The sequence below is a fragment of the Apiospora aurea genome, assembly GCF_038362705.1.
Source record: "Apiospora aurea strain CBS 24483 chromosome Unknown utg000004l_segment0_segment0, whole genome shotgun sequence".
Classification (NCBI taxonomy): Eukaryota; Fungi; Ascomycota; class Sordariomycetes; order Amphisphaeriales; family Apiosporaceae; genus Apiospora; species Apiospora aurea.
In genome coordinates this window covers 4,729,493-4,749,412 of record NW_027117391.1, presented here as the reverse complement: position 1 = coordinate 4,749,412, position 19,920 = coordinate 4,729,493, and the positions used below count along the sequence as shown (strand labels likewise).

General features: G+C 52.3%; 7 protein-coding genes across 7 annotated transcripts; 3 read left to right on the top strand and 4 right to left on the bottom strand.

Annotated features, from left to right (window-relative positions):
- Positions 1 to 1,029: 1,029 nt before the first annotated feature.
- Positions 1,030 to 1,439, top strand: PG986_006221 (uncharacterized protein; the record flags this gene model as incomplete). The annotated part of the gene is made up of 3 exons (XM_066842443.1): positions 1,030 to 1,259; positions 1,316 to 1,379; positions 1,434 to 1,439. The coding sequence occupies 3 exons, from the start codon at positions 1,030 to 1,032 to the stop codon at positions 1,437 to 1,439; spliced, it is 300 nt and encodes a 99-aa protein (XP_066702305.1).
- Positions 1,440 to 3,047: 1,608 nt separating this feature from the next.
- On the bottom strand, positions 3,048 to 4,518 carry PG986_006220 (phosphatidate cytidylyltransferase; the record flags this gene model as incomplete). Its single annotated transcript, XM_066842442.1, has 2 exons — positions 3,048 to 3,089; positions 3,145 to 4,518. 2 exons carry the CDS (start codon positions 4,516 to 4,518, stop codon positions 3,048 to 3,050), a joined length of 1,416 nt encoding a protein of 471 aa, XP_066702304.1.
- Positions 4,519 to 5,957: 1,439 nt separating this feature from the next.
- On the bottom strand, positions 5,958 to 8,413 carry PG986_006219 (uncharacterized protein; the record flags this gene model as incomplete). Its single annotated transcript, XM_066842441.1, has 3 exons — positions 5,958 to 6,986; positions 7,038 to 7,259; positions 7,328 to 8,413. 3 exons carry the CDS (start codon positions 8,411 to 8,413, stop codon positions 5,958 to 5,960), a joined length of 2,337 nt encoding a protein of 778 aa, XP_066702303.1.
- A 2,752-nt stretch (positions 8,414 to 11,165) lies between these two features.
- PG986_006218 (uncharacterized protein) lies at positions 11,166 to 11,882 on the top strand (the record flags this gene model as incomplete). Its single annotated transcript, XM_066842440.1, has 1 exon — positions 11,166 to 11,882. The coding sequence occupies one exon, from the start codon at positions 11,166 to 11,168 to the stop codon at positions 11,880 to 11,882; it is 717 nt and encodes a 238-aa protein (XP_066702302.1).
- A 395-nt stretch (positions 11,883 to 12,277) lies between these two features.
- On the bottom strand, positions 12,278 to 12,957 carry PG986_006217 (uncharacterized protein; the record flags this gene model as incomplete). Its single annotated transcript, XM_066842439.1, has 3 exons — positions 12,278 to 12,584; positions 12,627 to 12,813; positions 12,879 to 12,957. The coding sequence occupies 3 exons, from the start codon at positions 12,955 to 12,957 to the stop codon at positions 12,278 to 12,280; spliced, it is 573 nt and encodes a 190-aa protein (XP_066702301.1).
- Positions 12,958 to 13,866: 909 nt separating this feature from the next.
- PG986_006216 (ribonuclease T2-like protein) lies at positions 13,867 to 15,178 on the top strand (the record flags this gene model as incomplete). Its single annotated transcript, XM_066842438.1, has 2 exons — positions 13,867 to 14,093; positions 14,158 to 15,178. The coding sequence occupies 2 exons, from the start codon at positions 13,867 to 13,869 to the stop codon at positions 15,176 to 15,178; spliced, it is 1,248 nt and encodes a 415-aa protein (XP_066702300.1).
- An 822-nt stretch (positions 15,179 to 16,000) lies between these two features.
- Positions 16,001 to 19,193, bottom strand: PG986_006215 (uncharacterized protein; the record flags this gene model as incomplete). The annotated part of the gene is made up of 7 exons (XM_066842437.1): positions 16,001 to 16,088; positions 16,156 to 16,676; positions 16,734 to 17,288; positions 17,337 to 17,965; positions 18,020 to 18,192; positions 18,252 to 18,580; positions 18,630 to 19,193. The coding sequence occupies 7 exons, from the start codon at positions 19,191 to 19,193 to the stop codon at positions 16,001 to 16,003; spliced, it is 2,859 nt and encodes a 952-aa protein (XP_066702299.1).
- Positions 19,194 to 19,920: the final 727 nt, after the last annotated feature.

The window sequence follows — 19,920 nt, the reverse complement described above, 5'->3', positions numbered from 1 at the left end:
TACAAACCAAACAGGTGGAGTCAGCCTCACTTGTGAGACTGTCTCCTATATCTATACTTAGCATCGGTACCCTTACCGTACCCAATCCTGAAGCAAACCTTGCTCCCCCCCATGCCGACGAATTATTGAACAGCAGAATATGACTGGACGAGATCGGCCTTGGCGCTGCGGCAATTATGGCTTGTTTCGAAACTGGGCACTGCGTTTCGCCAAGCAACTACCAAGACCATACCAAGACCCTCCCAACGCCCGGGACCGCTTGGCATTGGGACGGCAGGGCCACCAAGCAACGAAAAGCCAATGCCAAGCCCACTGCGGACGGTCCCCCGTCTTGGGAAGATCGTCATGGTCCGCCAAGGTCCGCGGACTCCCCTTATCTGTGTGACTTGGCCCATATTGGCGATGGATTGAGATTTGCGCCCGCCTCGGCGCGGACGAACGATACGGCCGTCTCACTATGATGCATATCCTCATCTAATATATTGTGTGACGTCTCCATTTCGACGGAGCCACACACCAAGTCCTCTTGGTCTGTCTAAGCAAGAAGGCCCGGGCTGGTGCATACTTGGCGCGCGCAATCAAGACTGAGGCGGTGACGAGAAGGGGCAATATGCAGTATAGCCCTCCCCCCGTTTGCGCGTCTTGGTCGAAAAAGAGGAAAAAAGGAAGCAAGTCCCAACTCCTCCCACCCCCTCCCCCCTGTCCTTCCCCACGGGTCGTGTGAGTATAAAGGATGGGGTCGGGCCACTTCCCGTCTTCTAAAACTGCCCCGAGTCAGTCATGATACTTCAGTGAACCATCGACCACATACAAGTTACTGCTACATACAATTGCAATACCCAACCCGGGCGACGCCGAAGCTCTTTTCAATATTCAAGCTTAAAGTAAACAAATACCCCCATCTTTGTTTTACCTTTCGTTCCGGTCTCATCATTCACATCCATCTGCTCTTCCCCATCAGCCCTAATACTGACCTTTACTTTACTACAACTATACATACCTCCCTCGCCATCACCAACAGCAGCCACTATGCATATCAGCTCCGCCGTCTCATTCATCCTCCTGGCCGCCATGCCGTCCTTCGTCCTCGCAGCGCCGCCGGCCGCCCAGGAAATTCTGGCCCGGCAGGGGTACGAGGGGCCCTGCAGCAATACCAACTGCGGCGCCCAGGGCAAGGACTGCACCAAGACCTCGCAGAGGTGGTGTACCCCCTTTCCCAGCACCAAGAAGCCCTGGCAGGGTTGCACTTGCAGCAACCTGTAAAGTGCATGGGCGTTGAGGGGGACTACCATAAAACCCGAGCCCTATAATATAGTTATCACTCGGAAGGCAGTCCACGCCGTGTGCATTGGGCCAAACGAAAATATAATTATTACATGGTAAGAGTATTCCCTATACAACAAAGTATATCATATGGACTAACATCATACCAGGCCTAAGCATTTTTACGAAGTTACGGAAACCGCAATGGCTTGCAAGTTTGGGTTTTGTGCTGAGAGCGTTTTCCTATTCCTTTGGTGTTTTCCATCTTATGAAAGACGAGTTGGGGGCAGGCACTTCAACTCACGAGAACGCAAAACGAAAAGGAGATCAGGCGTGACGAGAGCGGCTCGAATACGAGAAGACATCTCCTATAAGCTCCTAGACTTACTTCTACAAATCAACATATCATCAACAAACATTATCCATCACCATGATTCTTACAGCCCTGAACTTCTAGTGCCAGAGATTGCATCGTCGTCGTTATTGAAAAGCCGAGTTTGCTGTCGTCCCCCTGAAATGGTGTTGATGCCATGGTCACAGTCTCTATTTGCTTTGCATTGACCAGAAGCAGGGCGGTGTGCCCTCTGTGAGCCACACGAATCATGGCAAAGCATGATCCCGCCCGTCATCTGATTAAAACCCAGTTCACTCTTCGAGACTCCCTCGTAAGCAGTTTGAATCAGTTAAGGCAATGGCACCTGCGAGCTAGATCCCCTTTGGTGTGCTAAAGGGACATCACCGAGCGTTCCAGGCGCATATTACTAACCTCATGATGGGTATTATCCTACAGGTCTAATACAGAGCTACTGTACTTTGCATGGCACATGGTATAGCTTCGGCCTATATTATGTAATACCGTCACGAGGTTAACATGTATATCCCCAAGGCGCTTCGCCCGTCACTCAAGCTCGTGGATCGGTCCAGGTGCTTTTTATGCTTACTTTAGGCATCTTCAAATACAACGGATGATCTGTTATTGGGAAACCTCCGGACAAGTGGGCGAGCCTGGAACGTTGGTCTGCTGTTGCGCGAGTCGCTAGCTCTCGGATATACCGCTATTCAGGAAGGCTGATAGAGAAATCAGCGAAGGGAGACCAACACCAGAGCACTTTCGCAAGTAGACTACTTGCCAGCGATGAGTTGGATATTTAAAAGACATTTCGGTAACCAATGTCATAAGACGACGACAACTTAGCATGTTGAACACCGAAAGCAGTTGAGGATTGCATTGAGTGAAGTTGTATTGATTGCGCCATCGTGCATGCAATCTAGATAAGAAGACCCCACAACGATCATCGCTAATCCCAAGATGGCCACTCGAAGACTAGCGGCGCGGCAGTTGGGGACTGAAGCAAAAGCATGCGTCCAAGACGGCCCGCCGCGGGTCGGAGCTGGATTGCGTTGAAGCAAGACTATATAAAGCTACATAGCGCTGGGAGGGGGTATGATACAAAACGGGGGCCCTGAACTGTCGTAGAGTTTAGGCCCCTTATAAGAAGCCTATCTACCCTATTACACATACAAGCTAATGGGACCATGAGTCTGCCACAATAGCTTGAACACCCTGCTCCGCCGTAGGAGTCCAGCGGGAAGAGACACAGCGAGTGATCTCACATGTCTCATTGGTAATAGGGCCTTCGGCAAAAGTATTAAAGCTGGTATGAAATCCAATCCAAAAGCCGAGTTTGGTGATTTAGTCATCAGTCGTGAAACCTTCAGTAATCCTTCTTCCCGTCTCACTTCATACACTGACATGTTGTCCTGCAGAATGCCATCACTCATGTTTACCGCTTAGCAGGCAGAGCGGCATCGAGACAGGTCATGACCTGTTACGAAATTAGTAAGACTCGACGGTTAGATGGGTAATATTGGTAAACGTACCTGGTGGCTCCATGTACCTTGGTTCTCAAGGTAATGTGCCATGCCACGCATAAGCTCGACCTGTTCCGCAGGCGACAACCCTGTTATCGCCAGCTCCATCACCTGGCCATAGGTGATGTTGTTCAGAGCAATGAAAGTATGGTAGTAGATGTATGCGAAAAATCCCATGATGAACTGGCAATCCATGCGATCGGTCATGCCGCCGTGTCCCGGGATGGAGTGACCAAAGTCCTTGATCTTGAAGGTTCGCTTGAGTCCAGAGGCGAAGAAGCCACCGAAGGGCGCAATGAGGGAAGCGAACGAGGCGATGATAATGGCGTGGATCTGCATGGGCTCCATGGTGAACGTGAAGAGGTCTTGGTAGCCATCCGGCAGGAAGAAGAGGTCCGTGGAAGGCTTGAATGTGTGAGGCTTGAAGACGGGGTTCGGTTCACACTCCAGGCCGGTGAAAACGTTGGCACCAAGATCTGTCACGGGGCAGATGAAGTATTTGGAGCGCATCAGCAGGTTGGTCAAGCCGAAGGCGAAAATAACCGTCATGACCCAAGCGCCGACAAAACCCTCAACAGTCTTCTTGGGCGACAGCTTAATCAGCTGCGTGCGGCCAAAGGTGATACCGCAAATATAGGCGAAGATGTCGTTGGTGATGACGAGCGAAGCCGGCAGGAAGAACCAGATCATGCCCTCGAAGACGTTGTTCATGACGAAATGGGCCTGGACGACAATGAGGTAAAGCGCCATGTGCGTCCAGGCGAAGTTGGTGAACTGGAACTTGAGGTGGCCGGCCTTGAGGCTCGCGACGAAGAAGACGAAACCAATGACGTAGAGGACAAAGCTAATGAAGCGGTGGTGCGTCGCAAGCGGCAGCAGGACTCGGTCGACCAGGACGATGTGCTTGAAGTAGTAGATGACGCTCTCGCCGTAGAGGAAGTACATGGTCGTGGCCAGCCAATACCAGTTGAGGGTCTTGGTGGCCATGATGTTGCGTGCCCGCGACGGCATCGAGGCGATGGCGATGACCTCCTTGAACGAGACGATCTGGACCGCCGTGATGCAGGCAATGATGTAGATATGGCCCATGAACAAGGCGCCGAAGAAGCCGCCGATCATGACAAAGGTCCAGAACGTCCGGATCAAGAAGTTGGCCTTCTTCTTCTCGTAGTCGGAGGGCGGGAGCGGCTGCTGGGCCGGGTCTTGTGGTTGGGCTCCGACTTTCGTCTCGTCGATCTCGCCGAGCTGCGAGTGAGAGGCCGACATCCGCTTCCTAATGGGCGAGCCTGAGCCATCCTCGCTGCCCTCGCCGAAGCTGGAGCGGCGGCCGTCTGCATTGCCGTTGCGATGGGGGAACTTGACCCCTCGACGCGGTTTCGACATGGCGATTTTTTTGGGGTGTGGGGGGAGGGAATTGGTGTCGCGCTTCGTGGTAGTAGAGTAGATGGCGGGGATATAACCGAGCTTGTCGATCAATTCTCGAGCGCACTGCTTGTTGCGTAGGTGTCGGCGACTGCTTTCACTGCTGGGGAGTCCTCGAGCGAGAGGAGCGAGACAGGCAGAAGGCAGGCTCGGCGTCGGAATGGGAATTTGTTGGCAAAGATGCGCAATGCAATGCTGGCCCCAAGCCGTGGTCCCGTTTCGAACAGGCGAAATTTGGGGTAGGAGGTGGATCCGGCTCTCTTTCTGTCTTTGTCCGTCCTGGGCGGAATGAAAATGGATTTCAGGCAGGCCTGGTCGCAGCAATACCCTGTCGGGCAAGGTTGCTTAATCTGATGGCGGGAGGTAATCGATAAACCCGGGCTACCACGTTGCCAAATGATATGCGACGGGGGCGTTGCTGTTGGAAATGGCGACAGCTATGCAATGCAGTACTGGGTAAGTACTTAAGTGCGTAGGCGAGGAAGACGTCCAAGACAGTTGTTCAGGTGTCAATTGGTAGGTATTGGTAGACAAAGAAAAGAAGAGGGAAGCTCGGGATGACGGAGATGTTTGGTTTTTTCGTGTGTGTGTGTCTCTCCTCTCTACCTACCTAGAGGCAGACACTACTTGCCTTAGGTACTACATCATCCTGCTTTTCCGGCCTGTCTGTCTCATCCTGTCACTACTCACATCCTGCCTTGCAGGCAGACTGGCTGGCTGGCCCTGACGTAGACCATCATTGCCTGGCTTGCTGCTTAGGCTGTCTTGGCACTGGAAAAACGCTCTCGGCATTGGATTAGCTTGTTTAGTCAGCCGAAGCGCGGGTGCGTCATCAACCCCGATGCCCGACTTCGACTTGCTTGTGTTGGTGCGAATTTCACATGTTTTAGTTCCCACTGCTGCCGGTCTGCTTTATTTACTTCTGCATGCGCTTTGCAGTCAGTGCTGGGACAATGGGTATTCATTCACTCGGTGCCTCGTCGATTAAGGGGGGGGGCGCAAGATAAGGCTAATCCATGCAGCGGGACATCTTCAATTTTGCCATTCTCTTGCTCTTTTTTGTTGCCATGGACATATAGTTCGCATTGCGAGAAATTGCCAATAACGATTTGTTTGATTCCGCGGCTCCCGAGACGCTAACTTCGAATGTTGGCTGCCGAAACTGTACACGTACAAGCAAGCTAACACCACATCCATATGATACCTCAAAGCCCACGTAATCTTGTCCATGGCCTCTGCTTGGCCTGACTTGCAAAATGCCAGTGCAATGTCGTTCCGTCCGTTCCGTCCATCGTAAACTCCGTGGTATCATCAACACATAAAGCACAAACCGCCGTCTATGCGAATATGACTACAGCGGGGCGTCAACGCCGTGACAGCCCGCTTTAAAGATTCAAAAATCATCCGCCAAAGAACTCCCCGAGCTCGGCACCCTGCTCTTCCGTCACGATCATCTCGAGCAGCTCCCGCGCCAGATCTGCCGTTTCCTCGCTAACCCCTTCCTCGGCGAAATTGAGCCGCGCAAGGCTGAGAAGGTACTTCTGCGAGCCTCCGGTAAAGCCAGCCACCTTGGTCGACACGTCGAGGATGTCCTTATTTCGCTTGTCCGTCACAATTGTATGCAGCAGAAGCATAGTTTGAGCGATTAGCGCCTGCACTCCGCCAGAATGGGTTGGTGCCCGAACTAAGTGTGCGAATACGTCGTCATCGTCGGTAAGGGGAGGCGAAGGAGGGGGTAGCCTGTAAGCGTTGTATGTCTTCTCCCCGTCGTAAAGCTCGTCGATGGACCAGCTCAGAAAAATGACAAGACGCGGGATGGCAAGTTTGTGTTTTGCCAGCTCGCGCATGCCGAAAGGAGACGTGGCAAAAGAAGCCAGAGTCTGCAAAGCAGTGTGTTGAATAGTCCATAGCTTGTGGTCGTCGACGCCCCGTGCTTGAGCATTCATAAGATGGAAAGAGACGCGGTCGATGATTGCGCCTGCTATATCTTCGGCGGAGCGTACGGTATGCGACGTGGGTCCAATGGATCCCTCGAAAGCCGAAGTGCTCAGCAATCTCATCATGATCAGCGTATCATCCAACGCCTGTTGGTTGCTCAGCATCGTGAGCACAAACTCAACCACCATACAAGCCCAAAATTCGACTATCGGCTCGGGTGCTCCACCTTCTGGGGCAGAAGTCTCGCATCCCAGAACAATGACATACAATAGTGAAAGAATGTCAGTGGTTGGAATTGTCGCCCTGAGCCTTACAAAATTTGAATCGGTTGGGTCACCAGGCTCGGTGTGGTTACGTCGAGGTATCGCAACCTCCGCTACGCACTCCGTAGTAATATTGATAAGCGGCTCGGCGATATAAGGCGCAATGCCTCCGGGGCTGAGCTGTACTGTAAAAGACAGCAGAGAGACGAACTCAGCAATTGGGTCATGCTAGCAAGGGGTAAGCCGTGAACCAAAGTAGAATATAAGCGCCATACTTACAATACCCTCGCGGAAACTCCGTGTCCACAGATCAATGAGCAATTGACACAATTCAATAGGGAGGCGCATTGGATCGTTAGGATCTCCCATGGTGGTGACTCTTTGTAGAATAATAGAAGCCAAGCTCTCTGACGGATTGGACGGTAAGCTGTAGCCAGCGAGGACATCGAGTGTCAGAGGGCGACCATGAGTGGAGCCATGGTTAAGGACAGCCTTGAGTAGCTATGCATCCTGATTAGCACGATTCTACCGGGAGTGATGGGTTGGCCGCTTGTGCGTATTTGACTTACATCGAACGAGTGGCTATTTGATGGCATTGGAGAGGACTCTCTGATGTTGGCAGCAGAGCCGGCCAAGGCATCATCATCACCATGATCAACCATGACAACATCCTCGGTAGTCTCCAGGGCCATGGCCGGGCTTTCGGCTGGAGGGGGCCGTTTCCTCTTGCCTTTGGTCGGCGTCCTGGTCAACCTGGCAGGAGGCTCTGCCACCACACTGGCGACAGCTCCAGGGTTTCTGCCTCTGGCGCCTTTGCTTGGGCTACCTGCGATTTCGACATCGTCAAAGCCATCTGCGATACCCCACGACTTAGCAGCATTGTTCTTCTTGGGCGTCCCACCATCTTTATCTTTCCTCTTCGCTCGGCCAACCTCCTCTCGCAGATCTCTCTTCGTGAATTCGAGCTCGGTAGTGGCATTCTTCTCGGCGGCCTTTGCAGCTTCCACGGCTCGCTCCTGCTTGGCAATTTGCTCGGCTGTCTGTTTCTTCAGATTCTGTAGTTCTCGGTCGTGATCCTTCCGGCTCCTTTCCAATCGAGTCCGCACGATGCCAATCTCGCCATCCTTGCTCTGGAGCTTCAGCTGCAGGTCCCGAATCTGGGCTTGCAGTGCGGTTTCCTGGGCCGTCGGGCCAGCCTGATGCGGTGCTTGGCTGGCTTGGTACCGAGAAGGAATCGTGGGGGCCGGTCGCGGCAGCGCGTTGGGCGCACGCAATTGCGAGTAGACTGGAGCCTGCGAGGAGCGAGAGTTCAGGTTGACGGATTGGTTTGGTCTCGCGTAGGATTGGTTGCGAAGGTGGCTTGCGGGCACAGGCACAGGTCCACCCCATGCATCCTGCTGGACCGTCTGCTGTGGTATGATTCGGGAAGCCGTCGACCCAACAAACGACTTGTTGACGGGCACCACCGGCTTGTTGCGGGGCGCGTCGTCAATGACGACGACTTCGGCGTCGAGGTCGTCGTCGTCGTCGAAATCGTACTCGGCTTGCTGGTCCTGGGTGGGTTCGATCCTCTTGGCTTGTGTGAATTGGATTGCATTGTTCTCGAGCTCGTCCAGGTTGAGCTCATCGAAGCCATCGTCAGAAAAGTCGTCCATGTTGACTCGGTGAGCCAGTAGCTCCTATATGCCAGCCCATCGGCACGGCAATTGTCTTCGCCCAAACTCGCACTCGGGGTTTTCGGTTCGAGGTTGTTTGTTTGCATGATACAACGGCTCAAGAGTCGAAATTGTAGGTGGCGCGCGCTGGGCAGACACGCTTGTCCCACCCAAAAACACCGCCTCCACCCCCAATCAATTAAAGTACGCGAACCCCTTCCCAGCATACAACGTCCCTTGCACGCGTCTTGCTTGTGAAATATAATAAAAAGGCGATGTCTGCGAAGGCACCTTTCTTGAGCATCTTGCCGTATATCTGTGTATTAATTTCCCATATATGAAAAAGTTTGTATATTGTGTATTGTAGAACTGCAAAATGCTGGACGTAGCAGCGCCCCATGCATTACAACCCGTTCTGAACAACGGTGCATGTACCATCAACCCTTCATGGTTTCTGCGTAACGCCTGCGTCACTTTACACGTCTGACAAGCCAAACATATGCGTCGCAGATGATACTGTCGTATAACTATCGAGATGATGTTGTCCTGTCCTCGGTGGCACACTTGGGCGTGCTTGTCATACATTACTGCTGTTTCTGTAGGCAACAGCCTGGGACTTATAAGCAAAGGGATCCTCTATCACACCGAATCCGTTGAATTTCGTGTGGCATTTCTGTTCGAAGGTCTGTTGCTGGATTCATTCCCTGAGATTCTGCATTTTTGTCATGTCCCTTCACATACTATCGCTTCAAAAGAACCACAGTGAGCTATTGAAATCGGCGCGCCAAGTCCATCAAGTGCTCGATATACCATTCAGCATGGGCGGAGGATACAGTAATGATCGGTCAGACCAAATTGGCCGGTACAGGATTGCGACCCAAATGGGCGGCGAACTGCCTATGAACCAGACAAGCCTATCTGGTAATATACCCCCTACACACCGGACTCTCATACCAGCACGCTAACAGGTGCAAGCCACCCCATCTATTACTTCGACAGCATCCGCAACGTCCACCTCGGCACCACCGTTGACAACGTCTAGCTCTATTAGTTCCCCATCTCCGGTTCCCCAATCGTCCGCAAGCAACGGGCCGTCTCCCAACGTCGTGGTCGGAAGCATCATCGGTTGCATCGCCGTCCCGATCCTAGCCCTACTGGTCATTGTCTGGTGGCGTCATCGCCGCCGGCGACGTCTGAGTATGGCGTATGATACGGGATTCGACAATGCGCCGTACGATCTCCTCAGTTCATCCCAGGGTAGTCGCGGCCGCGGGTATCAGTACAGCGACACGAACTCGACCCCTTATTCGGACGCGATTCCCTTGAAGCCCTTCAAAACACAAAGTAGTGGGGGCAGTACCGGGAGTATATATGCGCGCCACAAAGCCATGCCACCGGTATCACCATTCAGTGCTGATTGTAGTAGCGGGCATGGCCAACCACCGGCTGCTGTTGTTAGCCCCCTATCTCGGTCTGGGACTACAATACATGATAGGTGGTGAGGACCGAGCCTACCTATGGGAAATTCCGTACCCAGAGAAGGAATATAGTTGAGTAATACATGATATCTAGTTGTTTTCTTGTATTTCTGCGGGGCGGTTTCTGAGAGCCGGACAGCTACTAAGCGAAGCTGATTGGGACAGCGAACAGTGGCATGAATGTATACTAGTTTGGATTTGCAATTATATAAGGGTGCTGCCATAATCAATATTCGTATTCTATCCGCCAAGCTTTATGATTTGTTTCACACTACATCCAACTCACACTAGCTATTGAATTCCTTGAGTTGAGATACGCTCGTAGGTGTAATGGAAATTCCTATAATGCATAGGGGTGAAAAGAGTGGGCAGCATTAACAAAGGTATACTGATAAGTTTCAACTGCCTTCGAAGAATTCCCATTGACATTCACATACATCACTAAACCACTCGTTTTGACCCGATGGTAGTGCTATTACTCCAATATAGAAACTGTATAGACGAATTATATGCATCTCTGTCTCTTGGCTTGATTTTAAGTATCCGTATCATTCTTGTTTGATGTTTCGGGTCCCGAATTCAGCCTTGGGCTCTTTTTCCTTGTAAGGAGCTGTCTTTTAGTGATGTCATCCCAATGTCTGGAGCATCTGAAAGGGGTATTTCCTCGTGGTTAGATGTGGTTTTGTCCATTTACTTGCAGTTACAAGGGGTTATGGTTTTTCATGTTTCCTTCTCCCTAGGTTGGCAACTCTTAACATCGAGCCGATGAGGGACCAAGTCCAATGAGAAGCTCTCTCACCTTACGACGCTGGGCGTCAGACACTTTCAAAGGGTCATATAGGGGCAAAGCAAGTCGAATACTCCTCTGCGTTTCAGCTGACGTGGAATGATATAACTTAGAAGCTGTTCCAGCCTGCACGAGTATATACTTAACACGAATCCACCGCATACGAGTATACACTGTAGATATCGCCGAGTCACTTCCACAGCCCTACCCCACCGTCCATGATGTCGTCCCGGCGAACAATCGCCGACGACCTACCGTGTTTTTTTGACCACCGCTCGCCTTGAAGTTAACCACCTGATGCCCACAGCAGCTGCTCTTCTCTCTTTTACCCCATCTGAAGAAATTTCAGCTGGCCTTGTCAACTCCCGCCCAAATTTATTTCTTGCCTAACCAAAGACGACTAGATTTACTTCTTTGCCAATCCAGTACTTCTCTTTTCTTGCCCTGACTTGACCAGTTGTATCTCCATTTTGATTAGTGGTTCAACATGGGGCAGCGATGGACCTATGAGGAGATTGTCCACATGCTCGCCTGGCTGGACCGTTGCGTTGACACAACGCGAGACTACAAGGAGAATGTGGATGTCTTTATGAGCACCGTATCTGCCTACATGAAGTCGGTGTTCGCGGACAAGGAAGCCCGAGCTCCGCCGGCAATCGAGACCAAGCTGATCAAATACAAGGCGAAGAAGGGTATGTCGCCAAATCCACCTCACCGGGACGTCTTATTCGCACAAGGCTCCCGCTGTATGCTGAATCTGCAACCGGCCTCCGAGTACTATGACGAGAACCTGGCCAAAGACATTAAACAAGTCATGGATGGCCTCAACGCGGGCAACTCGGCAGCCCCCCGCCGCCCCTGCAGCCAACGGCCCAGACAATCCATCGAACCCTCACGAGGTGGCCCAGCAAGTGGTATCACACCAACAGGCATGATTTACGAATCCATATTCTTTAAAACAAAGCGCTCATTTGAAAACAGGATATTCACCACGGTCCACAGGCGCAGAGCGGACAAGTTGCAGGCGGAGCGGCGATGGGAAGCCAGCCCGAGTTACAGCAACAACCCGTACGTCAGAATAATCTTGGGGCTGTATCTGGAGCTGCACATTCACGGGAGCGGATCGAGCAGTTCCAGGCAAATGCGGACAACGCCCGTCTTCGACATGAGAACCTCACCCTCCGACGCGAGGTCGAGGTTTTGAGAAAAGGCTTAGGACTTGATCGAGGAGAGGCCTTGGATGTATCGGACCAAACTTTACGAGAGGATATCGCAATGCTTATCCTGCATATCAACAAAGCCTGCGATTCCTTCGTTACGTGTGCTTCTGTCCAGGGTCCCTCGGAGAAGCGGGAGCTGTGGATGAAGAGCGCGTTCGGCAAGTCCTTCTTTACTGCATGGGAGATTGGTCAGGAGTATCCAGAACAGTACCTGCGCTCGCTCATCACGGCTCATATCTTCCACGACGTTCTGGCAACTTCGTTTCCCGAGAGACACTTTGGTCTGCATGCACCTTGGTTCAAGCTGCAATTCGATGCCAGCAAAGCGCGAGGTTCGTTAGCCACTTGCTAGCCGAATGAAATGGATGTAGTATGCTAATCACCGCCAATCACAGTTGGCCCCGAGATGGCGCCTGTCTTGCAGCGAGATGATTTCAGACATGCTCTGAACAGCAAATGGTTCAAGGACAATCTCGAAGCTGAAGCCAGAGAGCTGGCGAGAGAAGCTGTCCGGATGCTGGGCGCCATCGCTATCAAGGCCAAAGACAATGCTGGCAAAACCCTCACCAAGGTCATGCCGCTCGAGGTGACTGCTGAGCGCCTTGCCCCAGCCTACCGGCACGCACTCGAGCTCAAGAAAGCCCTGAGTTTGACGTCGAAGCAGTACGTGGCCCATTTCGTCCGTTCTGGGCAGCAGATCGATGAGGCGACTATGACCGTCGTCCTACAGGTCCAGGAGGGACGCAACAGCGGAGTCAAGTTCTGCCTCTTCCCCATAATCCGCATGTCGTCTTCCGAGGTGAATGCCGAGGACCCGAGCACTGGCAAGGCCCTCATTGATTGCCGCAATTTCGTCATCGCTAAGAGTCAAGAGGAGATGACTGGAGAGTTGCTCCAAAAGGGATTCGTGTTGGTCTAAAAACAAAAAGCATCGCGATCATTTCTGCAGAACCTCTGCTATTGATTGGATTGCTTTTTACCTCCATCTGTACCCACAGCTTTCTCATTCAGGCTTTTGCTTGAGATATTGGTGTCAGCATGGACCGCAACAGAGCCCATGATGTTGTCTGATGAAAGAGCTGTGGTTTCCGAAGAGGTAATCGATGCCGCTTCGGTTCCATTGGTATGAGCTTGCGAGCAAATCGTCGGGAGATTCTTATCTGCAGAGTATGTATTTCGATACGTATGCATTCCTTGAATGTAACAGTTGGAGAAATTGAACTTCATCCCGTGAATCGTGAAACGGTGCGCAGGTGTCACTGGTTACCTGATACTGTGTCCAGCGGGAAGAAACATTTGATTGTAGGTGACCTTCGTCGTAAAGTCTCTACCTATCATGCGATTGTCCATCATCACGTGTGGATTGGGAAGGTGATGTTTGGCGTGTCTCTGGCAAAACCCAGTACTTGCCGTGGTGATGGTAGCAGCTAATCAGGGCCAGCGTTAGAGTTAAAAGCAACCCCCAAAGGGGCAGGTCATTCTACCGAACAGCCACTAAGCGGCCAGAAACAGCGCTTGACTCCTGATCCGCGGTCCACCTTTTATCAACCTCGTACAGGGCACGTGGGTCCGTCGTCGGTCCTCGTCCAGTCAACGGCCATGGCCGCATCAGGCCCGAATTCAATGCAACCTGGCGCCGAGGCATGCTACGCTCGCTCATTGGTGCGCTGGCCGAAACACGGTAAAATGAGGCTAAGGGCGCTATCGTGGTGGTACTGTAGTATTGTAGTAATCACACCCGCCGCTGTGCAGCTGCTGTGCAGATCCCTAAGGTTGCCTCCCCCCTCAAAACGCCAAAACGGCCCCACCCGCGCGCTCGGTGGCCGATCCGCTCGCCTTGTGCCTTGCATCTCCAGTACTTAAGCTTACTCTCACCCGCCATGGTCATTCATGATGGAAATCCCTCTCTCACAGGCATCTCTAGTCCTTTAGTCCCTCTTTTGATCTTCATCTCGTCATCGTTGTACCATGTTCTCGCGGTATCTGCTCGTGGAGGCCTCTTTGGCCGTCGGCGCCGTCATGGCTGCTGGCTCCAAGTCGTGCCCGGTCGATGCGCCGCTGAGTTGCCAGAACTCTACCGCGGTTGCTGACACATGCTGCTTCAACGCCCCTGGAGGCCAGATCCTCATGACGCAGTTCTGGGATACTCACCCAGTGACCGGGCCCGAGGATTCATGGACTATGCATGGCCTTTGGTAAGTTCTTTACGACTCTCAAGACTATGAAAAGGGTAAATCGTTGACTGACGTTCCCCAAAAGGCCGGACAACTGCGACGGCAGCTTTGAGAGCAACTGCGACAAGAACAGGGCGTACAAGAACATCACCCAGATCCTGCAGGCCTCGGCCCCGGACACCCTCCAGTACATGCAGGAGTTCTGGAAGGACTACAAGGGCGACGACGAGACCTTCTGGGAGCACGAGTTCGGCAAGCACGGCACCTGCATCAGCACGCTCGAGCCCACCTGCTACGCCGACTACCAGCCCACCCAGGAGGTCGGCGACTACTTCACACGCGCCGTCGGCCTGTTCAAGGACCTGCCCACCCACGACTGGCTCGCCGCCGCCGGCATCGTGCCCTCGACGAGCGCGACCTACACGCTCGAGGCCATCCAGTCCGCCCTGAGCGCCAAGCACGGCAAGCCCGTCGTCGTCAACTGCAAGAACAAGGAGCTCAACGAGCTCTGGTACCAGTACAACGTCCAGGGCTCCCTCCAGGACGGCAAGTTCACCCCCGCCGACCCCGTCGGCTCGGGCTCCACCTGCCCCAAGACGGGCATCAAGTACCTGCCCAAGGGCAACGGCTCCGGCTCTCCGGCGCCCGCCCCCACCACCATGACCACCTCGACCGGCAGCGCGCCCACCAGCACCACCGCGACCGCCGGCCCGGCCCCCACCGGCGGCGCCGCCCTCTCGGGCAAGGGCCGCATCAGCGTGAGCACGTCCGCCTCGCAGGACGGCGGCTTCCTCATCAGCAGCGGCGCCTGGTACCGCGCGGCCGGCGCCACGCCCGCGACCTACACCGCCACCCCCGGCGGCGACGGCGCGACCTTCACGCTCAGCACCAGCAAGGGCAAGTGCGCCGTGCAGGAGAAGGACTCGTCCCTGACCTGCGGCTCGGGCGTGTCCACGGCCAGTGCTTTCGGCTACGACGGCGAGCACCTGACCTACGACGGCAAGGATACCTTCTACGCGGACAAGATGCCCGAGGGCAGCGACCAGGGCGTCGTGTACGCGACCGAGAAGGCCGTTTCGTTTCAGGCTAGCTGGACTGCCGCGTAAGGCTGGACGTAATACCATACACGACATGACGGCTTAGACGATGAGATGTATATATGTAGCTGATGAGGAATCTATCCGTTCTATGTACAACTTTCTTATTGATCTCAAAATGATAGACAAATCTCCCAAAGGACTGGCCATTTCGACACGAAATATATATAACTTTCAACCATGTGCCCGCCTTAAATGGAATGTTCTGGATATAGTCAGCATTGTAGTATGAAGCTTGCGGTAACAACGTAGCGATATGGGCATACCTACACTTTGGTACACTTTGGAACCTAGACCATGATACCATTTCCTCTTTTTCAGACCTTGGAATTGCTCAATGGCTTTGGTGGAGGATTGTCTGTTGAATCGTCCCATCTGTAGCGAGTTCTATCTCCTTTTCTCTCGGGCCTCGAACACATGGAGCCTGGTTAAGTCCTAGTTTACTTTGCGCGAAGGTGAGGAAAATTGCTAGACCAAGGTGAGTCAAACATGTCCTTGTGAAAAGTGATTACGTGGGACAGGATACATGGTATGTGTGTGGCCGCATTAGGGGTAAGTCGCATTTGTCTAGCCAGTCTATTTTTCATCATGTTCTGTGATCCCATATTGGAGATTATAATCTCCCCTCTTTGTACAAGTCTGAGCTTTCACGCAAAACACCTCCTGCTTATTCACTATTATGCCCCTGGCAGCTGAAAAATATCTGGAGGCCTCTCAACGCCATGCCTATGATACTGAATTTCCAAAACTGAAACTATTTGCATTATTGCCACCTTTTCAATGCAATGGGTATGTTTTACATTAACGCCTCGCAGATTAAAAACAGATAGATCAATGGGTTCCATCAGCCGCTCTATCCAAGGGCCCCATGAGTATGGAGCAAACATCCGCCTCGAAGTACTTCTGGTCGACAATGTCACTGATAACTATAGTCAGTACGGGAGAATTCTCGTTGCGCGGTCATATCGAGTGAACGAAGGACTTACTACGCCAATTGAAATTCATCCTTGATGTCATCATCGAGATACGCGAGCCGGGGTGTGCCGACATTGTCTGTGTTGAACCGAACAAACTGCAACGACAACTGGAGGCGATCCATTGTGGATCTCTCGAGTTTTTCAACCATGTTTCGAATGAGAATCGCGACGCCGCATGCTTTATCCGCATCATTCTGCGCCCAGTGGCCGTTACTCAGGACGAACAGGCTCGTACGGCGCGCCAACTTGCCGTCCCGGTCAATGGCTTGGCTGACTTCCCGGAACCGTTCGGACAGGCAATTCTCCATAGGACACAGCTCGGATCGGAGTATACGCTTCTCGATTCTTTCGAAGTATTTGTCCTTTGTCTCCCAAGACCGCTTATTAAACTTCTTGTTCGGTTCCGAGGTGAAGTAGACATCGACGCCATCGTCATCGAGGGGCTCCACCAGGAAGTAAAGGGCTTTGAACAGGCTCACAACGCGCTCCCAGTGTTCGCGCATCGCCTCAGAGTCGTCGATGATGAATACCTGGAACGTTGGTTAACGGGGACTTGATGTTGAATACTCGCTCACACCTTAACTTACCAGCTCACGCCTACCAAGCTGTGACTTGGCACTCTCAAGCCGGCGATGCCATGCTGCGTTCATAGAGTCAAGTTTCGAAGAACCAAAAACTGAAGAGAAAATGTTTCGTCTCTCTGAATACCATTTGAGAATGGTGGTGTAGTCGATCTTTTCCTGCAATTCAGTCTTCTGATGGTTCAACTTTGCCGCGCGAAAACCATCGGTCCTTTGATTCGGATGGGACCCAATGGCCTGTTGTTCTGGGCGTGTTGAGTTGGTACCGTGCCTTTGAACAGTGACCGTACTGCTATGGTAGTCTGTAGTTGGATTACCCCTGGAGATATCGAAGCCATGCTGACCGTAGACGGGCCTACTGGATACCGTGTTTATCTTCTCGTGGGGTTGGTACTTTGGCCCCGATGTGTTGTGGAAGTAGGGCTCTGGATACTGTGGTTCCATACCGTACATCAGTCTCTGACTCGATTGCCGCTGTGGCATCTTCGTAGGCGTCGTGTAGTTCTGGGTTGGGCCCGGTGGGGAGTAAATGGAATCCAGCGCAGATGACTGCTGCGGGGGCTGAAGAAGTTCAGGTAAGTTGCTCGGATAGGGCCTATTCGGCAGTACTGGACTGTTATAAGAGATCTGGCCTTGGTAGTAAGATCGATCTGACACTGGGGTCAAAGGGGTTCCACTATCCGCCAATGGAGAACTTTGTGGGGGGCTAAAGCTGTATTGATCCCTGATCTCTCTTGAAGAGCCCCTGCTATGGTTGGCATTAATGGAGAGACTTGCGTAGGCATGAGAGTCCGGCTTCGATAAGTTGGTTTCTTGGGCAACCTCGAGGGACTGGTACTCGTCGTCCAGTTTCTCGGCACGGGTGTGCAGTTGTCGAGCGTTCAGACGGCTCAATGGATCTTGTAGTAGCATGTGCTTGAACACCATCTGCCCGACCTGAAATGATTTCGAGTCGCCGATGCGGTAAGATGGTCTCAAAATAGTGTCGTGGTATTCCTTTACCAAGGGCAGTGGTGCTTCTCCGTCATGGAAACAGGCGGAATAGCCGGCATCCTCCAGGTCCTTTGGTGTCTTCTCCTTTCTCAATAGGCAATAGCGCCTGCGTTCTGGTTGACCTCCAACCACCCACGAGGCCATCTCGCTGAATACGCAACCCATCCCCCATATGTCGAGATGTTGTCCCACTTGGAAATCAAAACTGTCTGCCCACTCGGCCCTCCGGGTAGTTTCGGGTGGATCTGACAGATGTTAGTATATGTTCGAAATTGCGGCATCATCGAGATGACACCCACTGTACATCCGGGAGCCCCCAGAATCTATTTCTATCGGATCTGGGCTGCCGGGAATGACTGGCCTCGTATGGCTCAGGCCAAAATCGGCTATCTTGAAATAGACGTCATACGGGCTGGAGGAACCAGCCTTCTTCGAGACGAGTATGTTGCCGGGTTTGATGTCTGAATGCATCCTGTATCGGTGTTAGGGTCTGTCAACCTTCAACGGATACACAAGTTTAGCTCATCTCACCCAAACATTTTGATGCCCTCCAGCTCTCGGGTGCGTGGCAGGTTATTGTGTATAACTGCTAGCCCTTTCAACAGTTCGAAAAAGGATGTCCATAGGGTGTCAATGTCGTTTGGTGACGTTGGCTCGTGTGTGGAGTCCCAATAATCGAGGAGACTCCCGAGTTCGGCATATTCGAGGATTATAGTGTACTTGCCAGCCTGTTCAAACCAGTCGTAACATCGTATAATGGCTTGGGAGCCTTGTCTCATCAGGTTTGTATAGGCTTCAACCTCATTCTTGTAAGACAAGTAACCTTTCTCCGTGTACTCCTTGAAAACACAATAGCTACCCTATCACTACTTAGCATGATGTCGTCTGGCTGGGAAGAGTGATACTCACTTGTCCTATAAGCTGAATACAATTGTGATCAACCGTCACCTTGGATGCGCTTACGGTATCGTCTTGACCACCCGTCAAAGTCTCGACGTCTTTGATCGGCCATATCTGTCTGTAATTCAGAGCATGCGTAGGCAGTTTCTTTTCTAGGTTGAACTCGACAGGGCAGAACTGCCATTGAGCTTCGTAGAACGTGTTCCACCAGTGTAATGGAATAGAGGGGATGGCTAGTGTGGATGGTTGGTCCACCAGAGGGAGTCTTGTATCATCCAAGCCGTTGTGGGTGAAGTATTCAATGTACTCGACGCTGTTGATGACCACGAGAGTCGATAGCACCCTGAAATAGTATTTCTGAATCCGCTCGGTATCCACAATGTGCTGATGCACCGACTGAACGCAGGCGTGTAGGACGGCAAGATCCCAATAGTTTCGAAGCGCGCTCGACGAAATATAAGGCTGTTTCGTTCCATTGCCGTTTCGGCCTATCGCGCCGTTCTTTGCGACGTAGATTGGGAAGGGGTTGTCGGGCTTGAGTCCAGGTCCTGGTTTTCCGCGCGTAGGGTTCATGTTGGTATTACAGTCTCTGTTTGTCAAACAAGCACAGACTTCTCTAAACAGGGGATGGCGACGATGGTGATTGGCGCAGATATAGTACTCTCTGGTGCTTGGGTAAGGGATATATGCAATAGACGGTATCAAATGTGATAGTTGAGAGACACTCCACTAAGGAAAGAACGCCCGAAATTGACGACTTGGAAGAACTTGTTGATGGATGGGAAGATTTCAAATCAGAAATCAGCGAATGCGACGAAGAAATTCGAGGGGTTGGTTGCATCCAACTAAAGTAGGCAATTGGAAGAGTGATCAGGCTGTGAGTGTCGGTCGTTCTCAGCTGGTTCTGTCTCCCCTCTTAAGATTGGTCTTCACAGCGGAATGGTTCGCACGCTGCTGCAGCTGCAAATAGAGCATCCATCAATAAGATGGATTTAGTATAGTTCATGGGCGGATAGCTCTAGACTGAGGCGGTGCCGGCGAATGCCAGGACGGCAAGGCGACGACAAGGCAACCAGATGGGCGAAGAGTCTTCAATAGCTTCCTATGCCGCCTGACCTAATAAGCAAAAGTCCAATCGGTCACATCATCCGTACCGTTCTGCTTGATTTGATGTCATTACCTAAGTAGTTGTTGCTGGCAACCGATTAAGCTAGACCTGACCCATGCCGCTGCGCTGCTGCCTTCTCTTTCGGGTCATCAAAGCTGCTGCTTCTACTACCAGCAAATGACTGACACGCCG